Here is a 21,950-nt window from a genome sequence, read left to right as displayed (position 1 = left end):
AATATAAAGTGAACTTTAAAATAGATTAAAACTATTAGGCACACATATTACTTGGAGGAGGAAAACAATGACTCAGTAAAATTTACATTGAAAAAGAACTATATACATTACCATGATCAGCTAAAACAATGAGGTTTACACATTTGTGCAGGTTTCTTTGTTTAAGTCCTTCCATTAGCATCCCCAGTGCTTGATCTGCAAGCTGTAAAGCTTTGATTACCTGTGAGATAAACCAGCTTCATTAGAATTTTTCTTTCTGATTTGAAGTCCTCACTTAAATGTAATCATCGAAGTCTGAAAAGTGAACTTTTCTGTCAGTTTTCAGGTTCTTAATATTGCTGCTTCTTTTCTTTTTCCATCACTACTGGAGTATAGATGTGCAGAATTCTGCTACTGTACTGCAGAATTCTGCTACTGTACTGCAGAATATGTGACTTTAAAACAGACTCACTTTTTTCTACTACCTTAGAAAAATTGAACTTTAAAATATGTTTATTGAAAGAAAAAAATTAACACATTCAGATCAAATTTGTTTCTTACTCCCAAATGTATATAAAATATCAGATTTATAACATTAAATATCATTTTTGTTGTAGTATGAGTATGTCATTGTATTAACGATAAGCAGCATTTCAAAAGTATTTACACACATGTATTATCTATAGGACCAGCGTAGCATCCAAGAAGGCATGGTGTCCTTCTCTCATGTGTACAGTCACTTTAACCTTCCTACAGAAAACCATCGACCACCACTGAAGTAATATGGGAGAAATACAGCACAACCCACCCTGCAGCCATTCCCAGAGGACGGTTCTTCCCCACTTGGTGCTGCTAACTTACAGTCTTCCTGTAAGCCCTACAGTATGGACAACATCTGACTGTGAGGGCTCCACATCTGAGCACTTGCACCCTTCTTGTTCCCCTAACTCTGCTGCACTCTCTTGAACGTATTGCGTGCACAGGCAACGTACACAAATACAATTACACATACGTAATTACACATACAGTAATGGGGTTTTAAGACCTTTATATACAAAGAGAAATGGAGTTCCTAGTTAGGCAGCCTAAAACTGTCCTACGTAGATCAGTTTTTCTGTCCCTGTCCACTATAGCAAGGCCTTTTGCTGAAGACCATTTTCAAATATACTAAACGAGACCATTCCAGGAAGGAGCTGATGTGGTAAGTCCTAAGCTCCTTAAAGACTGAACTTTTTGCCTGCATGCAAATAAAAATTTAGTATTTTTGGGTTACAAATTAACAACCATTGAATTACAGTGTTAAGAATAAATAAAAGACAGTTCTGAGAATTTTCCAGGCCATATTCTTCCAAATATCACTTGGCAATAAAATTAAAGATTCGTCTAAATACATCCATTACAATTATTTCTAATAGCATGAGTTGAAAGGATTTTCTGCCAGACTTTTTGGTTTACAGCTCTTTCAATTCAAACACAGTGTTGGAACCATAACAATGAGCTCAACCACACGCAAGGGTTCTTCATAAAAAATCATAAACCAGTCACGATAATTTTTGAGCTACTGTCCTTTCCAAGTTTATAAGTTGGTTAAGTTCATAGTACAGCACCATTTTTAGTGTGATTTAGTCTAAGAAAAGCACAAAAACTACTTACGCCACCACTGACTGGTCCAAATGAATGTCCAGAAGAATCTGGTTCTTCAATGTATAAAGTGTAGAAATCAGGTCTTGAGTTAGAAATAAATAAGGATGGAATACGATGAAAATTTGTAAAAAGCATTTCAAAAGAACATTTTAATTTAAAAAAAAAACCCACGCACACCAAAAAACCCACAAACAAACAAACAAACAAAAAACCGAACAAACCTTAAAACAGAATTATAAATAACTTATTTAAACCTTAATAAAAGTCCATACAGCAAATATAATCACTCAGCTTCCTCTGAGGTTTGTAATCAATCAACATGGACTATTTGAAGTTACAATTTCAGAAACAATATCCAATGTAATTAATTGGTATCCAGAAATCCCTCTGAAAAACTTCAAGATGTCAAGCAGCAGAGTGAGCTGTTCCTTTTTGAGATATAAGTGGAACTACCATCTAAAGGTTCTCTTCCTGATCAAGCATTGAGGCTCTAGAGAGCACCTCCTAACTGCAAATATATTAGAAACTTGTTAACAAGTTATCATATAAAAGTTTTGCTTGCTTATATGTCACAAAGTTGAGCACCACAGTCAGTACTGACACCTACTTTTCATTCTGTATTCCATGTTTCACAAACACCAATAGAAATTTCAATTGCTAAGCATTAAAACTTTTCTAAGCTATATTCTCACAAACCAGCTAGATATTACTGTTACCTCTCAGATTTTGTATAATCAAGCCATTCCAATACTTTTGAAATCCTCTGTTCATAAGGCATTGAACTGAAAAAAAATAGATAAGATGTTAACCAGTCTTTTCTGATAAGCCCTTCTAATTCTAAGATACAGAGAAAGTGTCTAACCTCTAATCATATAGTAAAGTCACAGATTTGGATATCAAGAATAATGTATCTTAACAAGGTACTAGTAATCAGTTTTATTCTCATTTTTGATTGAACTTAACTCACTTTTAACAGTAAATTAGACAGATCCTGATTTTGCAAACAGAAACATATGATGTTGGTGTAGTATTCAAATATTTATAATTAAATAGATGCAAAGTGGAGATTTCACATTCAGAACATAAACCTGAAGTACAAGTCAGAATAAGTTTTATTCTTTCCATCATGAATAAACCTCGAACTTTCATATTTTAAAAGCAAGTAATGTCCCCAGCAAAATCTTTGTGAGGTCATGCTTTCTCTCATATGAAGGAATTCACCCATTAATAGCTTTGCTTTCCCCCAATGTCATGCACGAGCTTTATGTTAGTTACCTATGGTTCTCAGGTGTCTTCTGAGTACCAATCCTACACATCACTGCAAAACCTTTGTTATCTAGAGACTTACAGTTATATACTTGCTTTAGATTATCTTTGTAAATATGAAGAATCATGGGAGACTTACTGAAATTATGAAAATTTAGAAATAACTTACTGATATCAATGAGTTTCATAAGAAAGAAAAAAAAAAAGAAAAAACACTACGAAGATAATTGCTATATTTTCACATGCATAATGTGTGAATTAACTAGACAAAACATATAGAACTGTGATTCTCAGCACCGTGCATATTATCACAGAAGCAAGACAAGAAGGAATTAACCTAGAGCCCCTTTTCCTTCAGTAGCTTCCCTATCCAGAAACCTCTCTACACTTACTCTCTGCCTTCTATAGCCTCTTGCCATGGCTTCCAAGTTTGTGTTCATTACGTTAGGTTATAAGTTATCTGAAAGCTTATTCTTAAGTACAAGTACCTTCAAAGGGCTATATAGTGCGTGGAGATTTTACGGGTGGAAATACAGTAATCATTGGTATAGTGCAGCAGTGGCTACTAACCAGTTACAGGACGCTTTCCTTGTGGGAGGTCAGTGGTTTACAGTTGGCTGAAACTTTCAAAACTGTCTAGAAGAGGAGAATATACAGTACCGTTTGACTTTCTCATTGTGAATACCCTAAATGGTTTTGAAAATTTCAACTACTATTGGTGGTTCTATGGCAAAACCAGGAAAATGTGACATGGCGCTTATCTCTCAGACTGTTGTTTAAAAATCTTGTGGTTTAAAAATCATTTCCTTCAAGTTTCATATGGCAATTTGGATTTTTGGAGTAATTTACAGGACTTTACTACAAGCCTTGCAAAAACTTACCCATTGTATACTTCATACAAGGTGGGGTATGTTCCATTAATTGGAACATCAGAGCCTGGCCAAAAAAGGGTGCCTGCTTTCAAATTTTGGTACATTGCTGTCAGCCAGACCTATGGGTAAAGATACAAACAAATTATTTCATGGCATTTGCACCACTGGAGCACCTCAGATCACCAAGTAAAGATACATAATTGGATTAGAAGTATGGGCTGCAAGCATACATTTCTCTTTATTCTTTCACACATCACACAGTTGCCCAATGACCACATCTGATTTGAAGTTTGTTTTCTACATAGGCATTCTGAAGAAAATCTAGTAGCACAGAAGCCAGAATGTTGCCATTTCTTGCGTATTCGCGTAGAAAAATATCATATAGGTATTTCTGTAATGGGTAACAGATACTGATCTTTTTTCCTGTGTTAAATGCCAGTGGAATGGATCATGAAGATGCAAGAATGGTTCAAAGCTGCATCAAGGATGTTCAGATTCGACATTAGGAAGCTTTTCTTTACCGAGAGGGTGGAAGCCTGTCAGTGTTCAGGAGACATTTGGACAATATCCCTAATCACAGGTCCCTTCCAACTGAAATAGTTTATTCTATTCTGTAAATAAATATATAAATATATATTAAGTAGATATGTTAATACTACGTGGTTTTTTTATATTTTTGTACTCTTATTACAGCTTGTATTTCTAGTAACTTAATAATATTAATCATAACCATAGGTACAATCAGGGTGGGGGTGTTTATGAAATGTGCCATGAGTTATACATAAGTGTTCATTTTGCTGCAAATTAAGCTCTTTGTTATTCTCTTTCTTGCTTTTACATGCCTGGACTTTGTAAGTGTATTTGTAAATGGATATAATTTGGAAGTAGATTTTTAGGTTTCATTTTGTAGCTAGTTGTTGAAAAACAGACAGACTTGACCATAAAACCATATCAAAATTTTACTGTGGCTTCCTGTGGCAAGAGACCTATTCCAATCCTAGGAAAAAAATTTAAGTCCTTTTTACTAACTGTCACATTAAGTGAAATTATTAATTCTCAGAATTAACATTTCAGGAGTTCTTCTACTTTTATAAAAAATGAACTGTTTTGTAGGCAGTCTATAACACAAAGCCTACAGGATATTTAGCTTGTACTGCAAATACATGACACAGCTTTGCATTTTGTTCTCTTGTTTTGTTTTATAATTTAGCCCATGAGCCACTCTAGACATAAAGGAATACCATGATGAGAAAGACACCTACTGGCTGCCCCTTCCACCATGAAGGATTGGATGCTTCTGTCCCCGACAGTGAGAAATGCTTGTTCAAGTTTACATCATACATGGAGTTATCAATAATACCATGAGATTCCGGATACAATCCCTGCAAAATGAAAACAAACAAAAAAGACACTGAATCTTGAAATCAAATGGAGACTAAACTACGATGCAATGCACACTGTTGCAGTGTTGCAATTATTTTTAGGGCTGTTTTATCACAGAAACAGAACATGCTCTCCTAACCCACACAGATCATCAAATTCCTGCTGATGAATTCAGTGTGCCTGTCATGTTCCCTTGAGTTTCCCCATTTCCTAACAAGCCCAATTAAAACCTGATGTGCTATAATTAATTACTATATATGTCATGTAGCTGTATCTCAGCTGCCAAACCCACCCTAACACATGCTCTTACCAAAGGATTGTGTGCTCATCCATACTTGGCCATATCCAATTAGGTATAACTGATTCACAGGCCAGAATCAGACAGCATACACATAAGGCCACATAGATCGTGCCTGCAGGTCTTATCTCAGCATCTCTTTCTTTTACTCCTATAGCTTGATTTCCCATGTCCCACAAAAAGGTTGGCACCACAAAATCTTTTCTATGTCATCCAGATAATGAAAAGGAAAAATAGCAAATTCTCACTTACTGTGACAATAGTATAGTGGTTTGGAAAGGTTTTTGTGGGGTAAACAGCTCTCATGTATTTTGAATGTGTGCCACATGTTTCTGCAACAGATCATGGAATGAATATAATTTTTCTTTTAATTGAAAACTGACAGTCTTAAAAACAAAACAAAACAAAAAAAATCAAAAGTCAGTTGCTGTGGTATTAGAGGGGAAATGTGGCTCCGAATTAAGACGCATACATTGTGGTGTCTCCTTATGAGCTGGGCCTACCATCCCATTGCAGTCAATAGACCCTGGACACTTGATTCAGCTGCCTAAAACCTGTACACCTTGGGCCATTTGAGACATGTTTACTGAACCTGCCTGGCCTTCAGATGTTGCTCCCACACCCTGTTTGCCAACCCAAATGAGTGTCTCAGATACTTCTGAGACGCAAAATGGCACCAGACATACATGTTTATGCAATGAGGCTGAAGTCTCAGGTCAGCAGAGATATCCTGCAGGGCTGTCTGGTGACCACATGCATGGGAAGGACTCAGTTGCTCAAGCCCTGTAGTCTGGTGCCATTTGAGATACACTCAGATATCCAAGACATCTGCATGAAAGAAGGCAGTTTTGATGGAAGATCACTGAGACACCTGTGTCTTTCTGACACAGCTGCTGAAGGCCACCTAGGATAGGCCATCACACTCTGAAGTATACTAGAAATCCAGGTTAAGGCAAAAATTTGTCCTGTGGCACCCTCTGTTGGTTGAGCTGACTTGCTTCTAGGCTTTTGCACTGGGCTGTATAGATTGTACTAAGCACGAATGCGCTACAATGAGCATGCAGACATCTCACATGCAGACACCTCCAAGAACACATATCTAAATGTAGGTGTCCTGCTCTGGAGGGAATCCCACCCCAGGTGTCCTACCTTTATCTCCAAACATTGCATCACTTTTCAGCAATCTAAGGCACTTACCACACCTGAACATCTCTAATATCTAAATCCACTGTAGTATCTAACTTATTTACACACAAAACAAAGGTGTGAAGGCTAGAAGATGCCTTACTGCCATTTTTTAATCTGAGGTGGCGAAACAGTTCTGTATTAAGCTGTAGTCAGATGATTATTTGATTCACACTCAAACACACTTTATTATTTGATGTACGGTGTTTCAGTCAAAGAACAGAAACTGATTTTAACTAAACAACTTCAACTAAACAATGAAAGCCTGAAATTATTTTACAAAACTGTTCTGGTGCAGTACAGAAAAAAAAGAGGCTTAAAGATTGTTTAAAGACGGTCTGAATAATTGACAAACACATGAGAGACTTAGCATATTTTTAATGGATTTCTCTTGAATGGTAAAAGAACTACATTCATAGTGTATATATTCTATAAAAACTAGCTTTATCAGCTCTATTGAAAGTCCTTGATTAATGGAATTAATAGGGAAGAAATATTTTATGCTACAAATGAACATTATGTTTTGTCTTTTGCAAAGAAACCAATTTCCCTTTCCTTTCCACTGCATATTTCTGAGAAGCATAAGCAATTGTTAACATTTACCACAAATATGAGTAATGCTGAATTAGATTATGTTCTTGTTTAAAAGGATATCTTGGAAACATACAGTTTTCATGCCTTTTGTCAATTTGGCATTTCCTTTTCACTTTTTTTGAAACACAGGAACTGAACACTGACTTCCGCTTGCAGATTTTTTCACTGATTTCCTTCCAATGTCAAAATGGCATCAAAGCATAAAGAAGTTGCACAAGAAGTCGGGTTCACACACTGCTTCAAGTTCAGAATTCTGCATACCCTCATTATCCACAAATAGGATTTTAAACTATTCAGTAAAATGTAGTACTTTGTAACATCCATGTGAAGTTTTCAAATGACCACAATAGAAAGAGAATATGATAAATTCAATTTAGACTATTACTGCTGAGAATAAATGAATAAACATGCAGACATTTTGTCCAGCTACAAAGCATATCAAGAGCTGAGCTCTGAAATATTCAGGAAATTTTAACTGAGTGTGCACTAATAGGTCTCTCTTTTTAGAGCCCTTTACAGCACAAGCTAAATATCTTCAGCTTACTCTTTCCCTCAATATTCAGAAATACTGGGACACAGCTACTTGAACCATACTGCAATCACATCAATATATTAAATTACACCTATATGCAAATTACGTTGCATTTAAATCTAATATAGTAATATTCACTTATATACTTTTAAATATGCAGCTTCTCTTTAATAACTTAAAATATCTGACTTGAAAAAGTGTATATTTGAGGAAAATTTCCCAATAACCTAATGCATTTTCTCTTCATATTATACATTAATGATGATCTTCTTATCAGATAGAATTTTTCAATGGAGTACATAGAATGCAGGAAATCCTTCTCTGGGAGTTTTTTCAGTTCTAAACTGTATTTGAATGTATATTTTAAACTATTTAATAAAAAGCTGCTGACCAGTATTAGAGGCCTTGTTAAAAAAAAGTCATGTTTCCTGTGCCCTCAAATACAAGAATTAATGTAGAACATATAATGAAAATATACAATTGATGAGGGAGACCTGGTTTGTGATTTTCTCATTGCTGAGTAACGCATACGCATGACAGGAGCAAAAGGGACTGGAGAGGTTTCATCTAGACTTTTAAAGAAAATAGTCAAAGCACTCTTGGTAACTTACTGAGTTTTTCAATATTTGGCAGTAAAGAACTCCAAGTTTGCAAGTATTCTGCTCTAAACCCATCCATTGAAAAAAGGATAAGTGGTGGCAGATCAAACCTACAGGAAAAAATGAGTTTGTCATCATAAAAGAGTTTGGAGAGTTGGTGACTTGTTAAGATCTTTAACAACAACATAAATTCTACTTTTTAAAGTGGGAACCAGAATTACCATGTACTTCCCAGAATTAATATCACAGTGTGAGATAAATAAATAGTTCAATTTTGAGAGCAACTACACAGTCCTCCTGAAAAAAAATCATGGACAAATAAAACACAAGTAAACACAGTAACACAGTATATATAGAATGTAGCAGTAGTATTTGTAGAATAAAACACACTATATATTGAACCTAGGAAATATATAGAATATATTTTTATAAAACGAAACGCAGTATATATACAACCTAGGAAAAGAAATTGGGTTTTGTTAATATTTTAATTGCAAATACAAATAAATACCTATGCTGCCGACTAGCATCCAAATACAAGCCCAGAGTACAGAACAGCCAAAGTACCTCTGTACATAGTAATGGTTTGAACTGTGTCTCTTGTCTCTCAACGCATCTTAAAAAACCTCTCAAGGCAGCTGCACAAGGACTGTAAAATTAGAGCAATCACCTAGCAAGCGGTTTGGGTCACTTGGCCTCAGTGCTGGGAAACTCAATCTCTTTGCAACACCAGGTTCGTGCTGAGCCCGTACCTTACCACATCACTAAGCAGCCCATGTTCTTTGTAGATTATATCTTTCAAGTTTCCCAGCTCTTACGGTGCTGGAGAAAAGTTCTTTGCCTCAAGGCCTCTGACAAACTGAACTCAAAGCTACAAAAGGAACACAGCATCTACTAATGTGCTGTGGGTGGGACTTCACATACAGAAACAAGGATAAAAGCCTCAGATCTGAGTTCATACAGTAGGTAAGAGAAAAGAGGCACAAACTGCAGCTGATCTCTAGAACAGTGTCAAAATTCTTGTTATAAAAATTCTAACTAGGAGGTGCTAGCTGTGAAAATAAACCTTGAAGTTATTAAATACCCTTTCTATCAACCAACCTAAAAAGACTCTTAAAGAAAAATGCATTAGCAGGTATAAAGTGCTGGTGCTATAGCATCTTTTTTCATAACATCAAGTGACAAAATCAGTAGGATTAAGTGATCTAGTTCTACAAATTTAGTCTTTTTATTAACCATCTTTATAGATTCCTTAGTCTTCTCAGAAACATAGAAAGAAACATAAAAAATGTAAACATGCCATCAAACTAAAAATGTAGTTTGAAGTACGTTTCACTACACATAGTATCTATAATAAACCCAACTATGTGTAATTTATAGGAATGGTTCACTACATAAGCCTGGAAAATATTGGAGGAGAAAATGATTAATAAAACTCAGTTTCTGATAACTGATTCCAAACCACTTCTTGAACAATACTTTGAGGGACAACTATTAAAAAAATGTTATGTATCCGCATAAGAAAGTAATCACCACCCCAGTTCTTTTCTCATTGACAGTGGTCTTTCCAAAACATGGAAGTATACTGGCACTTTGTATAAAACTAGTTTGTATAAGATAGCTTCCCGATTTGAATCTGAAATGAAATGGAGCTTTATATAGCAATGCTGTTTACAGCACTTAAAGAAGCCCTCCTCCACTAGTTTCTGAGCTTTAGCCTATGAAACTGTGTTAACTCAGCAAGTTATTTGTTAACCGAAAAAGTATATTGTTATACCTGTGTTGGGAGATGCATGCAGGGACCCATGAAGAGGCCACAATAGTAAAGGTAGTATTATTATTATTATTACTACTAAACTAAATTGCAGTAAAATAGACAGAAAAATGGATAACATCACAAATACCATAACTGAACTAAAAAATAATCAATTTTTCTTTGAGAACAACTTTTTAAACTGTGTTTCTGCCTAGCCTCTACCTGTGATTCCGCAATACTGCATAAAGAGCAAAATATCTAATGGTGGGCATTGGAATGACCATGTTCTAGCATTTGTAGATATACAGCTACTTTCATAGCTTCTTTTTTAACACACCTTTCTTCCAGCAGATGATTCAAGTAAAAAAACCCTGTTACTTAGATAAAGAATTGCAATCACAGATTCTAACAGTTATTACAGCTTGCATAGGGCGATTTCCCTGAATTGTCACAGATAATATAAAATAGACTATGAACAATTTGTGACACGTGAACCTTGAGATAACTCTAACAATTTTTCCAGGTCTTTGCATACTGACTTTTAATCTGAACTCCTGTACTCTGCTCTAAACTGTAAATGATAAATGAATGTGCAAAAAAAATGACAAAGGTTTCAGAAAGGAAAAAACATTGCTATCCACAAACTGCTTCTATAGGATATTCCTTAGGGCAGGAACCTTATTCTCAGTAAATATGAAAACCTCATGAAGACCTGCTTCAGACCACTGGAATATTTCTGACCATCACCATGATTTTATTTGCTAAGAAGACAAAATTGTTTTATCCTACCCAGCTGGACACTGAGGAGTTTCAAGTGATACACATGGTTCTTCTACCCAAGATATTTCACCTAAAAGGACAAAAGAAAATACTGAGTCAGCATTAAAAAACCCCACACAAACAACAAAGCAACTTCCTGGTTGATCTTTTTAGAGCTCTTCCTGGTACCTTGTCTGCTTCAATACAGAATTATAGAAACGTAGGGCTAAAGAGACCTTCAGAAATCATTTAGTGCAAGCTATTAGGCCCTCAAACCCTGGAAGGGACAATGGTTAAACAAGTAAGTTAAAAATAAAGCACATGTACTACACAGACAAGGAAACAAACAAAATGGAGAAGAAATCCCTGTGAAATCTTAGCCCAAGTTGTATCTGGTTTTAAATGGAAAACATTTAAACTGTATCCTGTCCACACTGGATTACTGTCTTCTTTTTTTGCAGATACCACTTACACATTTCGACATGATTGCCAGGGCTCCCTTCAGTTTGTTGTTGTTGTTGTTGTTGTTGTTGTTTTAAGTGAAAAGAGCCCAAACTGCTTCAGTCTTTCCTTATTGACCATGGCTTCCAAACTTCAAGAAATTCTTTCTGTTCTCCTTTGAATATTCTCCACCTGTTTCACAGCTATACTCATTTATGACGAAATTTGCCCATCTCTTTGGAAGAAATAAGGGAGGTCAACGAGAGAAGAAAGAAGGAAAGCATCCAAGGAAAAAATGTAACGTAAAGAAAAGACACAGTTGCTGTTAAAGTTCACAGCTCACCACAGAAAGCTTCTATCCCAGTAAGAAGCCAAAGGCAGGGATGTACAGTGACCTCAACTAGGTCAGCTCAGTCAATTTAGCACCTAGTCAAACTCCTGACCACTTTTAGCTTTAATTACATTTAGGTGACAAATATAATTTTGCAGGAGTTGCCTTAAACCTCTGTCACCTCACAACATAAAGGAACTCTGATAACACATACCATGTTTTATGCCCCTGGTATACTCCTCAAGTATCACTCCTGTAATCCAGTTTTCATAGAATCATAGAATGGCTTTGGCTGGAAGGGACCTTCAAAGGTTGTCTAGTCCAACCTCCTGCAATGAGCAGGGACATCTTCAACTAGATCAGGTTGCTCAGAGCCCCGTCTAGCCTGGCCTGGAATGTCTCCAAGGATGGGGCATCTACCACCTCACTGGGCAACCTGTTCCAGTGTTTTACCACTCTCAGTTTTACCAGTGCTATTCTTTATGTGTTTAGCCAGAATCTGTATGAAACAATCAGCCATGAACAAAGATATTCAGAAATAAGTAAAACATAAGAAATCCAATCTGAAACTTAATTTCTAATAAAAAGGATGGGGAAATTTAAATCAGGGGGTGATTACTACAACATGTACTTTGGGTTGCATGAAATTTGAAGCAGGCAATGTGTCTCTATCTATTTAAAAAAAAATAATAAACAACACAAAACCCCCGCATTGGATGTACTACTGCAATATTAAAAACCTTCTGTCTTTCTTATAAATGACACACACTCATATTGATCTCCAGTCAAAAATATCAAAAGCTTCACTTCAGAAATCTTAATTTTTTCCAAAACATCACTGTAAGACTTCACCTTGAGAAACAAGTGCATCTACTTCTATATTTGCCACATTTGCCCATCTATTTATTTCACAGGACAACATATATAAAAATCTTTTTGTCTTTTGATTTACCTTTGCAAACACTGTTGTAGTTTACACAGCAGTCTTTTTCCTGCAAGCAGTCATCAGAACAAGAGCAGTAACTTCCAGGTATCCGTGTCTCACCACAACGGAAATTAGTGCACATCCAAGATCGGGCTGAAAATTGGAAGAAAAATATTATGATTCAGTTCACAGAACCTTATGTAAACTCCTTTGTGTGGAAATCCCCTAAACGGGTAAAAAAAAAAAAAAAAAAGGTTTTGTTAAACTATAATTTAAATGTCCTGCTTCACTGGCTGTAGAAGTTTTACCTGAAAGGAAAACTCAAGATTTTATTTAACATGTAAAGCCTATTTCTGCAGCCACTGAATGATACTAGAGTCATAGAATAATTTATTTTGAAAAGGTGTCCCCAAAGTCACCCTGTTCAATGCTTTCCACACTTCCTGAAAATCTGGGGGGAAAAAAATTAAAATAAATAAATAAATAAATAAATAAAAACCAGCACAAAAAACCACCCCTATTTCTCTTACAGAAGAGAAAGAGAAGGAAATGGATCTTCTTCCTGCTCTTGTACAGGATTCCCAGCAGACAGGGGGAAAAAAAAAAAAAAAAAGGATATGTAAGGGCTGAAGCAGGCAGAAAAAGTGATAAGGATGGAGAAACATCCAAGCTGCTGCCGGGAGAGCAGAGAGAGGAACCGGTGAGGAGAGTGGCCTCGCCATGGGGCCAGCCAGGTCCCCTGGCAGCCGGGTCCCCTCCTCCAGCTCCAGCCCCCACGGGGCTGAGAGCGCCCCTGGCCAGGGCCACCCCCTCATTTTCGAAAGCAGAAGAGGTGCTGGCACAGCGGCAGCATTTCAGGGCCCTGGTCACAGATAACCTATGACTTTTGCTCACACTCATCCACAGCTCTATCTGGGCCAGGAAATACGCACTGCAAAGGCTTTGGTTATGCGTGGGTGCCTTCAGCAACTCGACACCACCACATCCTTCCCTCCCGGAGGGGACATGACATAACTTCCATATATCTGCGTAAATACAAGAATTTATCCTTTTCCTATCATGTGAAAAAACAAAACCAAACGGAAAACCAGCAAGCATTGCCTGTATGGGAACATACTTGGCTCCAGGCAGGTGTCCTCGTAGTCCCAGCAGCAGTCCTGCCGCTCAGCGCAGCCGCTGTCGCAGCGGCAGCCGGGAACCTCTTTCCTGAGCGGCTCGTTGCATTTGTGCCTGCAGCTGACTGAAAGGAGAAAGGAGCCAGTCTGAGTGCTTGAATAACCCTGTCCCAGAGAGGCCAGTTAAATGGATCATGGACACAGGCTGCAGGGAGAAATGTGCTGAATAATTTCCCAAATCTGTTTCCCAAGTCATTTTCCAATGCGCTCACTAGCACAAGGGTCAGCAAGGTGAAATGAAAACCATAGGAAGTCCTCTGGACGTTGAAGGTCCTGGTGGTTGATTGGGCTGTGCTCACTCAGAGCCTGTGTCAGGGCTTTTTCTGCAGCAGGTCTCATGTTGGAAATGGAGACACTCAGTTCTTCACCACAGCTCTGACACCTTAGTGCAGGGAGAAGGAAGAGTCTTGGCTCTCCCAAGGACACCTGAGGACATCACGGAACAACCCCAGATCTCCAAACCTCACCCACAGCTCCACACCAGCCAGGACAAGCCTTGTGTCTGCATTCTCTGTACTGCAGAAATACTGCTTGAACCACTCTGAGCACCTACATTTCCAGCTTTCTTGTCCACCCACACTATTAGACAGAGACAGGTACAACTACTCAGATTTGCTGGTGAATTTTATCATAGTTGCCGAAAAGTTCATGCTTTTGCAGGGTGCACTGCCTACAACATTCAGGCTTTAATATCCATTGTACAGAAATCATGTAGAGTTAAACTTATTTTTTCAAGCTAGCTAGCTTGTTTCACATGTAAAAAGTTATCATGTTGTACCTTGAGCTTTAAGTGCTTACATCAACGACTATTATTCAATGCAAGAAAGCTTTGCAAATAATTAGAATAGCAAGCAATATATACAATGACCATAAATGGATCTGTCAAAAGTACAGATGGAAAGAAGTAATTGAGGGTTAAGTGTTTTATGACTGGAGTCTGTTCTGTCAAGAAAGAGCTATGATTTTTCACAAATGTACATAAACATTTGAACAGTTCTTCTGTGCTTTTTCAACTGGTTTAGAGTATTTAATTTAATTTTTCCTCTATCCATTGGCTTTTGAACAACTCAAAGTTGTTCATATGATCTACCTGATTTTAAATTATATAGAATATAGCATGGTGAGTCTAAGTAAAAAAAAATATAAACCTCTTCCTCTGTCTGTAACGGAATTGTTCATACCCCTCATAATATGCAGTCCATGTTTCTAATTTCTTTACAATATTTACATAACTGTGCAAGGTCTGGAATTTAGTATTTCATTAACTTTTATTTGGAATAGTCACTACAATTACAGGAGCTATGAGGAAATTTACCTTGAGTATATAAACAGATTAAATAGCAGTATCACCAGATGGAAAGTCTGTGCTGATTTTTAAACATACAAATGACAGCTCCTCCTGACTCCTTTCCAGGCCCCTGCTCCAGACACCACAAGCCCACATCACCCATCTTGACCACAACTCCTTTTGTTCCTGAACAGCAACACTCTTTCCCAGCGCCCTCATAGCAAATGCAACTGCACAAAGGTGCGTCCTGCTCCAGGCTGAGGCTTCCCCTCCCACTACACAGTGTAATACCATGTGTTGCGAATTCGTCTGTCCCAAGTAGGTCTGGTTATGAAAGTAGCAAATAAAGTTAGGCAGACCTTATTTAGGGTTGCTTTCTAACAACTGCAGTCAGAGACACCAAAATGCTAAAATGCTCATTTTGTGCCATCTTTCACTTACCACAACCACAACCAAGCTCTTCAGGTGAATGTCAGTGAAAACTAAAGCTGTGGATATCTAGATATTTTACATAGAAAGTTGTAATACAACATACATATCATCAAAAAGCAGTTACAGTTACATCTTATCCTATTTGCTAGGCTCATAGTATTGAAAGATCTCAGGAGCTAAGACTTGATAAGTAGGTAAACAAGTTCAATGTGTGTTGACTAGGAACAAGAAATAGACTGTACTTCCTTGAACTCATCCAGTATGAGATTACTATTGTCTTGATTCTAAAGGAAGTGTTTTATTTAATTTACCATGTGGTGTGTTTGTTCTCATCTGGCTTGACTCCATGGTAACAAAATGCTACTTCGTTTCTCTAACTAAAAAATAACATCCCACCAAATCAAAGCATTATCTCTTTTTTACCATAGCTTTACAGAAACTGAAGTTTTCAGAGACAATCATAATCAGTTTTAACACTAGGCACCTGAATCATGCCAAATGTACCCAAAGCATGAGTCCTAAAGATGGTCCAATATCTCTTCTACAAAACATAGTGCTTAGATAATTGCAGGGTATTATATGTAAAAGATAACTCCTATCTCAAATTTCCTAAGCATTATTACAAAAAAAATTCCAAACTTCTTGTGAACTAGGTTTAACACTTCTGGAAAGAGAAGCAAGGTTTTTCAAGTATAGATTGTCAGTGTACAGTTTTAATACAATCCAACTTGAAAACTTTATTTTCACAGATGTTAAGTTTTCACAGAGCATTTACGCATTTACATTATGCTATAAAAGAGCCCCCGCTGAAGGCCTTTACCAGATTTTGCTTCAGTGATAATTGTGCTGGAAGTATCATAAACATACCTTGCTCCTGGTTTCCACGCTTCAGTCCTAGTCCTAAACCTAGTCCCAGGGATACAACCACCAAAGCACACAGCAGAACCTGTCACATAGACACAGGAAAATTAAAGTTCACAACTGTGATAAACTGTTATGTTTCTTAGAAATTAACAGTGTGATCATTATTTCTATTTCTTGTGAACTAACCATTTATCTGGACTTGTTTATCAAAAAATTGGAGACATGCTGAACCTGAAGATAGGAGAGGCACAAGAATGATAATCTTGTGAACTGCTTACAAGTCAACACCTTAATACCACACTTTTAACCTATGACCTGTACCATGTTGTAATCAGGAAAGTCTTGGCTGGGGAAAAGACAGTAGGAATTATTATAATCAACGTATTTACCTATTTTGCAAATTCTTAATCTGTGTAAATAGAAGGAAATTATTTTTATTTAGCTTCTGTAATGGAAAAAACCCAGCTTCTTTCTGAAATGCTCACAGAGGTTTCTTAAGAGACTCAGCTGGATTGAGGCTGCAAGTGCCAAATTTTCATCCACATGCCAGTTTCTCATAACAAGTCTCCCCATTAATGAGGTTAGAGAAATTGGAAAGAGACAAACAGCCCAAGGAAAGCTCATAACAGAAAGCAGCATAATGTTTGGGAGATGGGGAAGGGCTGACGGGGCCTCTATCAGTTTAATAGACACTTGAGATGAATGGCAATGTATGCTGGCTGAAAGGCAGAGTGAAAAGTGAACAGTCCTCTCAGAGTATTTCATCATGTATGCACTTTCCTCTCCACTAAGGCAATGATGGGAAATAAAGTGCATATCACAGAAAATCACCATAAACCAGCCCAGTTTACTTCCCATCTTTGCCTCAGAGCCTTCTTTTGTCTCCTGCCATCTCCAGAACCCACTAGACACTAGCATATACTAAGACTCAAAATAAAGTAGAAATAAGAGACGCTTATGCTCATACTCAGTATTACTGTAATGGAGCCTCTTAACTGAGACTACAGCAATAATCAGCTGAGAAAAACTGTACATGTGGGTAGGATATGACCAAGTGCACATAAGCCATCCTGTTACTTTTCACTCATCCCTGCTCACAAAAAACACCCTACCCTCTTTGTTATCGCCCTTCCTGCTTGCAGGTGCCTGGCAGAAGTGTGGCAGCAGGTGCGTTGCCCGGTTCTCAGGCATGGGTGCACAATTTGGCCATGCAGCAGCTCCATACCGGGACACAGCCTAAGCACACGTTATTCCTTCCCATAGACCAGAAAGATCCAGGCATACAAGTCAGGAAGTCAGGAGCGTGGCACACTCCAACCAGCCCTCTAACAGAGACAACCAGGAGACTGAACTGTGGGTCTGGCATGGGACATATCTCTTCTTCCGAACAGACAGTTGCAGGAGTTCCCTCCAGACCGCACGCTTTCTCCTCCTGCTGCTGTGCTCCACGCAAATGCAGTCAGAAGTGTGCCCTTTCTCCCTGGCTGCCCACCCTCTGCAGCCTCACATCACTGATTATTTTCTTAAGCAATACCAAAAGCCAGCAACACCAAAGCTACTTCCTTCACACTTTCTCCCACTTTTATTTTCTTCCTGCTGCTCGCTCCTTGGGTTTTGTGCAGCAGAATTACCCCAAAAGCAGGAATGGAAATGGAATTGGTGAGAGAGCTGGCTAAGAGAGACAGATGGGATAGGCATGTTTGGAAATATTGCCCAAAGTGGCAGAAATGGTAAAGTTCCTTGAAAATACACCCCAGGTGTGAAGGCAGAAATTTAATCCTACATCCAGTTAGCAAGGACTGAGAGTCAGAAGTGCATTTGGGCTAGAACAGCAGCCGCTCCTGCTGGGCAGGGAGGATAACGCTGCCAGGGTATCACAGGTTTCCCTGAGTACAGATCAGGCTGGTCACCAGGGCATGCACCCTTCACCTTAAAGTTCACTAGTTTTACCCTCCATTTTCATTAAAACTCACTTTTGTAATTGAAATAAATAGATGATACTAAATTGAAAGTACACCTATTACGGCAGCAAACATTCCCACTGCTGGAAGCAATGAGAGAGCTGAAGTAAAACCCAAAACTCATAGCAGGCGTACAGATGAGATGCTGCATTTATTGTAGCATTTACACAAAGACCCTTGATTTTGTGACATTCATCCTTAAGGTGAAATAACATTGGTAGCACCTATTCAAACCTTCAGACTTTCCACAGCTAACTTCTATGTCTAAATTCAGGACTATTGCTACTTATTCATTAAAAAGTTGTTCCTGATGCATATGCTCTGTTCTCTGGAGGACTTACTAGACAGTGTGACTGCTATTTGTGAGTACACAATTCTCTGCCTAAGCTTTCAGAAAAAGTTCCCAAGGAAGTACTTCATGCATATAGTTTATCAAAGACATAGATAAATGGTGTAGAATATTAACAGTTTACACCTTCAATACTTAGATTTTGTAGGTTTTTTTCATACAGGCAGGCATTTGAAGACAAGTGCATTTGGAATAATTATAATAGTTTGTTTCAGGATACTTAAATTTCTCACTTTACTCTTCCAAGCATGTCTTGAAAGTATCATTTTCTTTCCTTTATAGTTAAGTATTTTTCCCACATTGTTTGTGATTCATTTATGTTTACTGAAAACTTAAGAAAAAAATGCCTGTTTTTACATCTTCTCTTTTTTTTTCTCAATTTCCAATATTTCCCTCATATTTTATGCAACCTTTGCACAATGCAGCATTAAATAGTAAGTTGTATTATGTGCATTGTTCTGATGACATAGAGCTGAAGAGTATCATAACTTGACTCTTTTTTTCATAGGGCCGTTTTCAAAATTAAGTTTTAGTCTTTCAAAAATCAGTACCTGTCATTTTCTCTAAATTCCTATTTACAGATGCAAGAGCTTGTGCAAGCATATACACGTACATATATATACACTCACGTAAAGTTACTTTTGTGGTCACAAACATAAGCTTAAAACTCTGTATTGTCTACAACAAAAGATTTAAAAAACATAACAAAACTCCTAGGCAATATTATTTAAAAGGCAGCTGCATGACTCTTAAAGCCCTGGGCAAGAGGGAAAGAATTGACACAACATTCGATATGTGGCATGGGCAATATTGTAAGAAACAGTTTGTTAGTCTTTTCCCATGCCTCGCTTCCTGAGTGTTTTTCACCAACACCTTGCCTACATGTTCTGTTTTGTTAATGACACGTCCAAAGATAAAAAAGTAAGCAAAAAGGAACTGCGGCTGCTTTGGCTGCAAACACATCCGCTTTAAACAAATGCACAAAATAAAGTGTTGAAGCATTGTCTTAGCTGTGCAAAAGAACTATCAGGTATCATTGTAAAGCAAAAAGTGCAGTTAACTGTCAGAAAAAAAGCAAGTTTGCTTGATAAGTACCAGGTGAACTTTAGAAATCTGCCAGTGAAGTTAGTGCATTCATGCTGTAAAGCTTTAAGCACCAGTTACCAAGCTACCCTGAAGGATTATATTAGTGCAACGAAGCTTCTAAAAATTTTGCAGATTTGAGAATTGTTAAACCAGCAGCCCTGAAAAACAGCACCTACTTACAGCACAGATGGCTTTGTATTTCAGGAGTGTTTTTTTCTTCACAAAATCTGTTTGTTTTAAAGACACCTCATCCAAATACCCTTTTTCATGGTTGATGATATCGTCCTGAAGCTCCATTTTGCCGAGATCTGCCTCTTGGCTGTGCGTACGCTGCGTTCCTCAGCCTCCTCAGCTGGGTTAGCTGCAACTAAGACGCTACTCCTGCTTCTACGCGTATGCGTACTTTGTTCATAGGGATTTTATGAGATCGCAGCTTTTGCATCAGTAATAGGTTTGCAGGATGCCAAAGTAAGCAGGAAAACGAGTCAGAAAGGCCAAAGGCTGATAAACATTATCTGTGTACAGAGAACCTGTCTCACATTTCAAGATAAGGATGGCATTAGATAAACTCTTAACTGGAGATTAGGAATAATACGTTGCTAAGCAATAAAATGCAAAAATGACACAAATGCAAGTACTCAACTATTCGGTTAAAAGCTTGTCATCCAGAGTATTTGTTATCTTCAAAGAAAGTGTTAAATATGTTAAATACAATGAATATGAAAGTAGACTTTCTTAATTCCTGCTCTGTGTCATGCCTATGTTTACAGGTCCCCTCCCTTATTAAGCACCAAAGGATTCCTCACATTTCATTTCAATGCACCTTTCTCACATACTTCTTTCAGCTTGTTACATTTTTTTTCCAGTAGTGATAGATGTACTCATTAAAAACAAAAGGTATACAGCCAAATAAAAGTCAATAAAAAATGAAAAAGTTTTAAGTACAATTTGAAATCTATTCAGGTTTTTAATTTGGTGGTTCATGTAAGGGTTGTTTGTTATGAAAATGTACTTTCAGAGCCTACTAAGGCTATTCAAGTGTAACCATTCAAATGCTGATCTGATTCTAAAGTTGAGCACCCCACGAGCTGTCATTTATAATAAATAAATTTATAATATTAATAATTATTTTTAAAAATCAAAAACATAGTACTATACAAGCTGGTATGAAGAAAATTAACTACACCGCAGCCCAAAACAGTACAGTCTCTACACCTTATTTTATACCATTTGTGTCATGTTCATGTCCCATGTTATCCAATACATCGTCATTTATCACCCCACTCACCCCAACCATCTTTTGATATACAGGCAGACATCATTCCTTTAATCTATGGGCCATCCCTTAACATGTCCAATGAGCTCAATTCTTCCATAATCTGGGTTCCATCTGTTACAGTGGTTGCTCAGGACAGAAGAGACAGTGTGTTGTGTGGAGTTATTTGCAACCAAAATCTATTCAGGTTGGGTCCAACTTGCAGGGCTTCTTGTGAGGCTTGTTCTCTGTTCGGGTGGTTCCTATAACTATGCTATAGTACTTCCTATAACATGCAACTCAAACAACAGGTTACAACAATTTAAAGTTATATCCCTTACAATCTCCAAGTCTGGTCCCTTTGAACCAGGCTATACAGTTTAATATTGCAATGAACTCTTTCCCTTGCTCATGCTCCAGCACAGACTTACGTATCAGCTCCTGTCCTTCAGGGGAGCACCTGCTCTAGTGTGGACCTGTCCACAGCCACAGACACTTTAGGGTATATCTGCTCCAGCATGGACTTGCAGGTCACAGTCCCTTTAGCTGGAGGTCAGACTGTAGTTACTGCATGCCCACTTCAGCAGTACAGGAACAGCAGCAACACCCTGGCCATACACCAGCCCAGGCACGTGGTCAGTGCTGTTATCGAAATGTTCCCAGGCACAGCAAAGCAAGATGATAAGCAGTGCAGCAAATAGCAGCCAGCAAAAATCACTAGAGTGTAACATGCAGCAAAGCAAGCGAGTCCCATGGCAAGTGCAGGAGCCTGCCTGTTAATAGCTAAACAGCTGTAGCAGCTATAAATCTGGTCTGGCACATCCCAATCAAATCTGTTGTTATCGTGAACCCTTCTGGCGCCGCACTGGGTGCCAAAAATCACTGCTGTGGGTTAACCCTGGTAGGCAGCTCAGCCCCACACAGTGCCCACACAGCCCTATTGCCCCAAGGGAGAGAAAACTCATGGGTTGAGATA

General features: G+C 37.9%; 1 protein-coding gene across 1 annotated transcript in view; it reads right to left on the bottom strand.

Moving 5' to 3' along the window:
• The window catches only part of ENPP3 (ectonucleotide pyrophosphatase/phosphodiesterase 3), a 42,263-nt gene extending 22,226 nt beyond the window's left edge, over window positions 1-20,037 (bottom strand). Inside the window, exons 1-12 of the mRNA XM_065632608.1 lie at window positions 19,900-20,037; window positions 16,327-16,405; window positions 13,682-13,804; window positions 12,592-12,717; window positions 10,898-10,958; window positions 8,365-8,462; window positions 5,695-5,774; window positions 5,024-5,143; window positions 3,771-3,880; window positions 2,340-2,405; window positions 1,633-1,705; window positions 112-220 (exon numbers count right to left, since the gene is read on the bottom strand). Coding sequence (XP_065488680.1) covers window positions 112-220; window positions 1,633-1,705; window positions 2,340-2,405; window positions 3,771-3,880; window positions 5,024-5,143; window positions 5,695-5,774; window positions 8,365-8,462; window positions 10,898-10,958; window positions 12,592-12,717; window positions 13,682-13,804; window positions 16,327-16,405; window positions 19,900-20,016 — 1,162 coding nt within the window. The 5' untranslated portion in view covers window positions 20,017-20,037. The remainder of the gene's footprint in view (window positions 1-111; window positions 221-1,632; window positions 1,706-2,339; window positions 2,406-3,770; window positions 3,881-5,023; window positions 5,144-5,694; window positions 5,775-8,364; window positions 8,463-10,897; window positions 10,959-12,591; window positions 12,718-13,681; window positions 13,805-16,326; window positions 16,406-19,899) is intronic.
• Window positions 20,038-21,950: the final 1,913 nt, after the last annotated feature.

The sequence above is a fragment of the Caloenas nicobarica genome, chromosome 3, assembly GCF_036013445.1.
Source record: "Caloenas nicobarica isolate bCalNic1 chromosome 3, bCalNic1.hap1, whole genome shotgun sequence".
NCBI classification, from domain to species: Eukaryota; Metazoa; Chordata; class Aves; order Columbiformes; family Columbidae; genus Caloenas; species Caloenas nicobarica.
The sequence above is the reverse complement of the archived record's forward strand: the minus strand, read 5'-3'. Positions and strand labels throughout refer to the sequence as shown.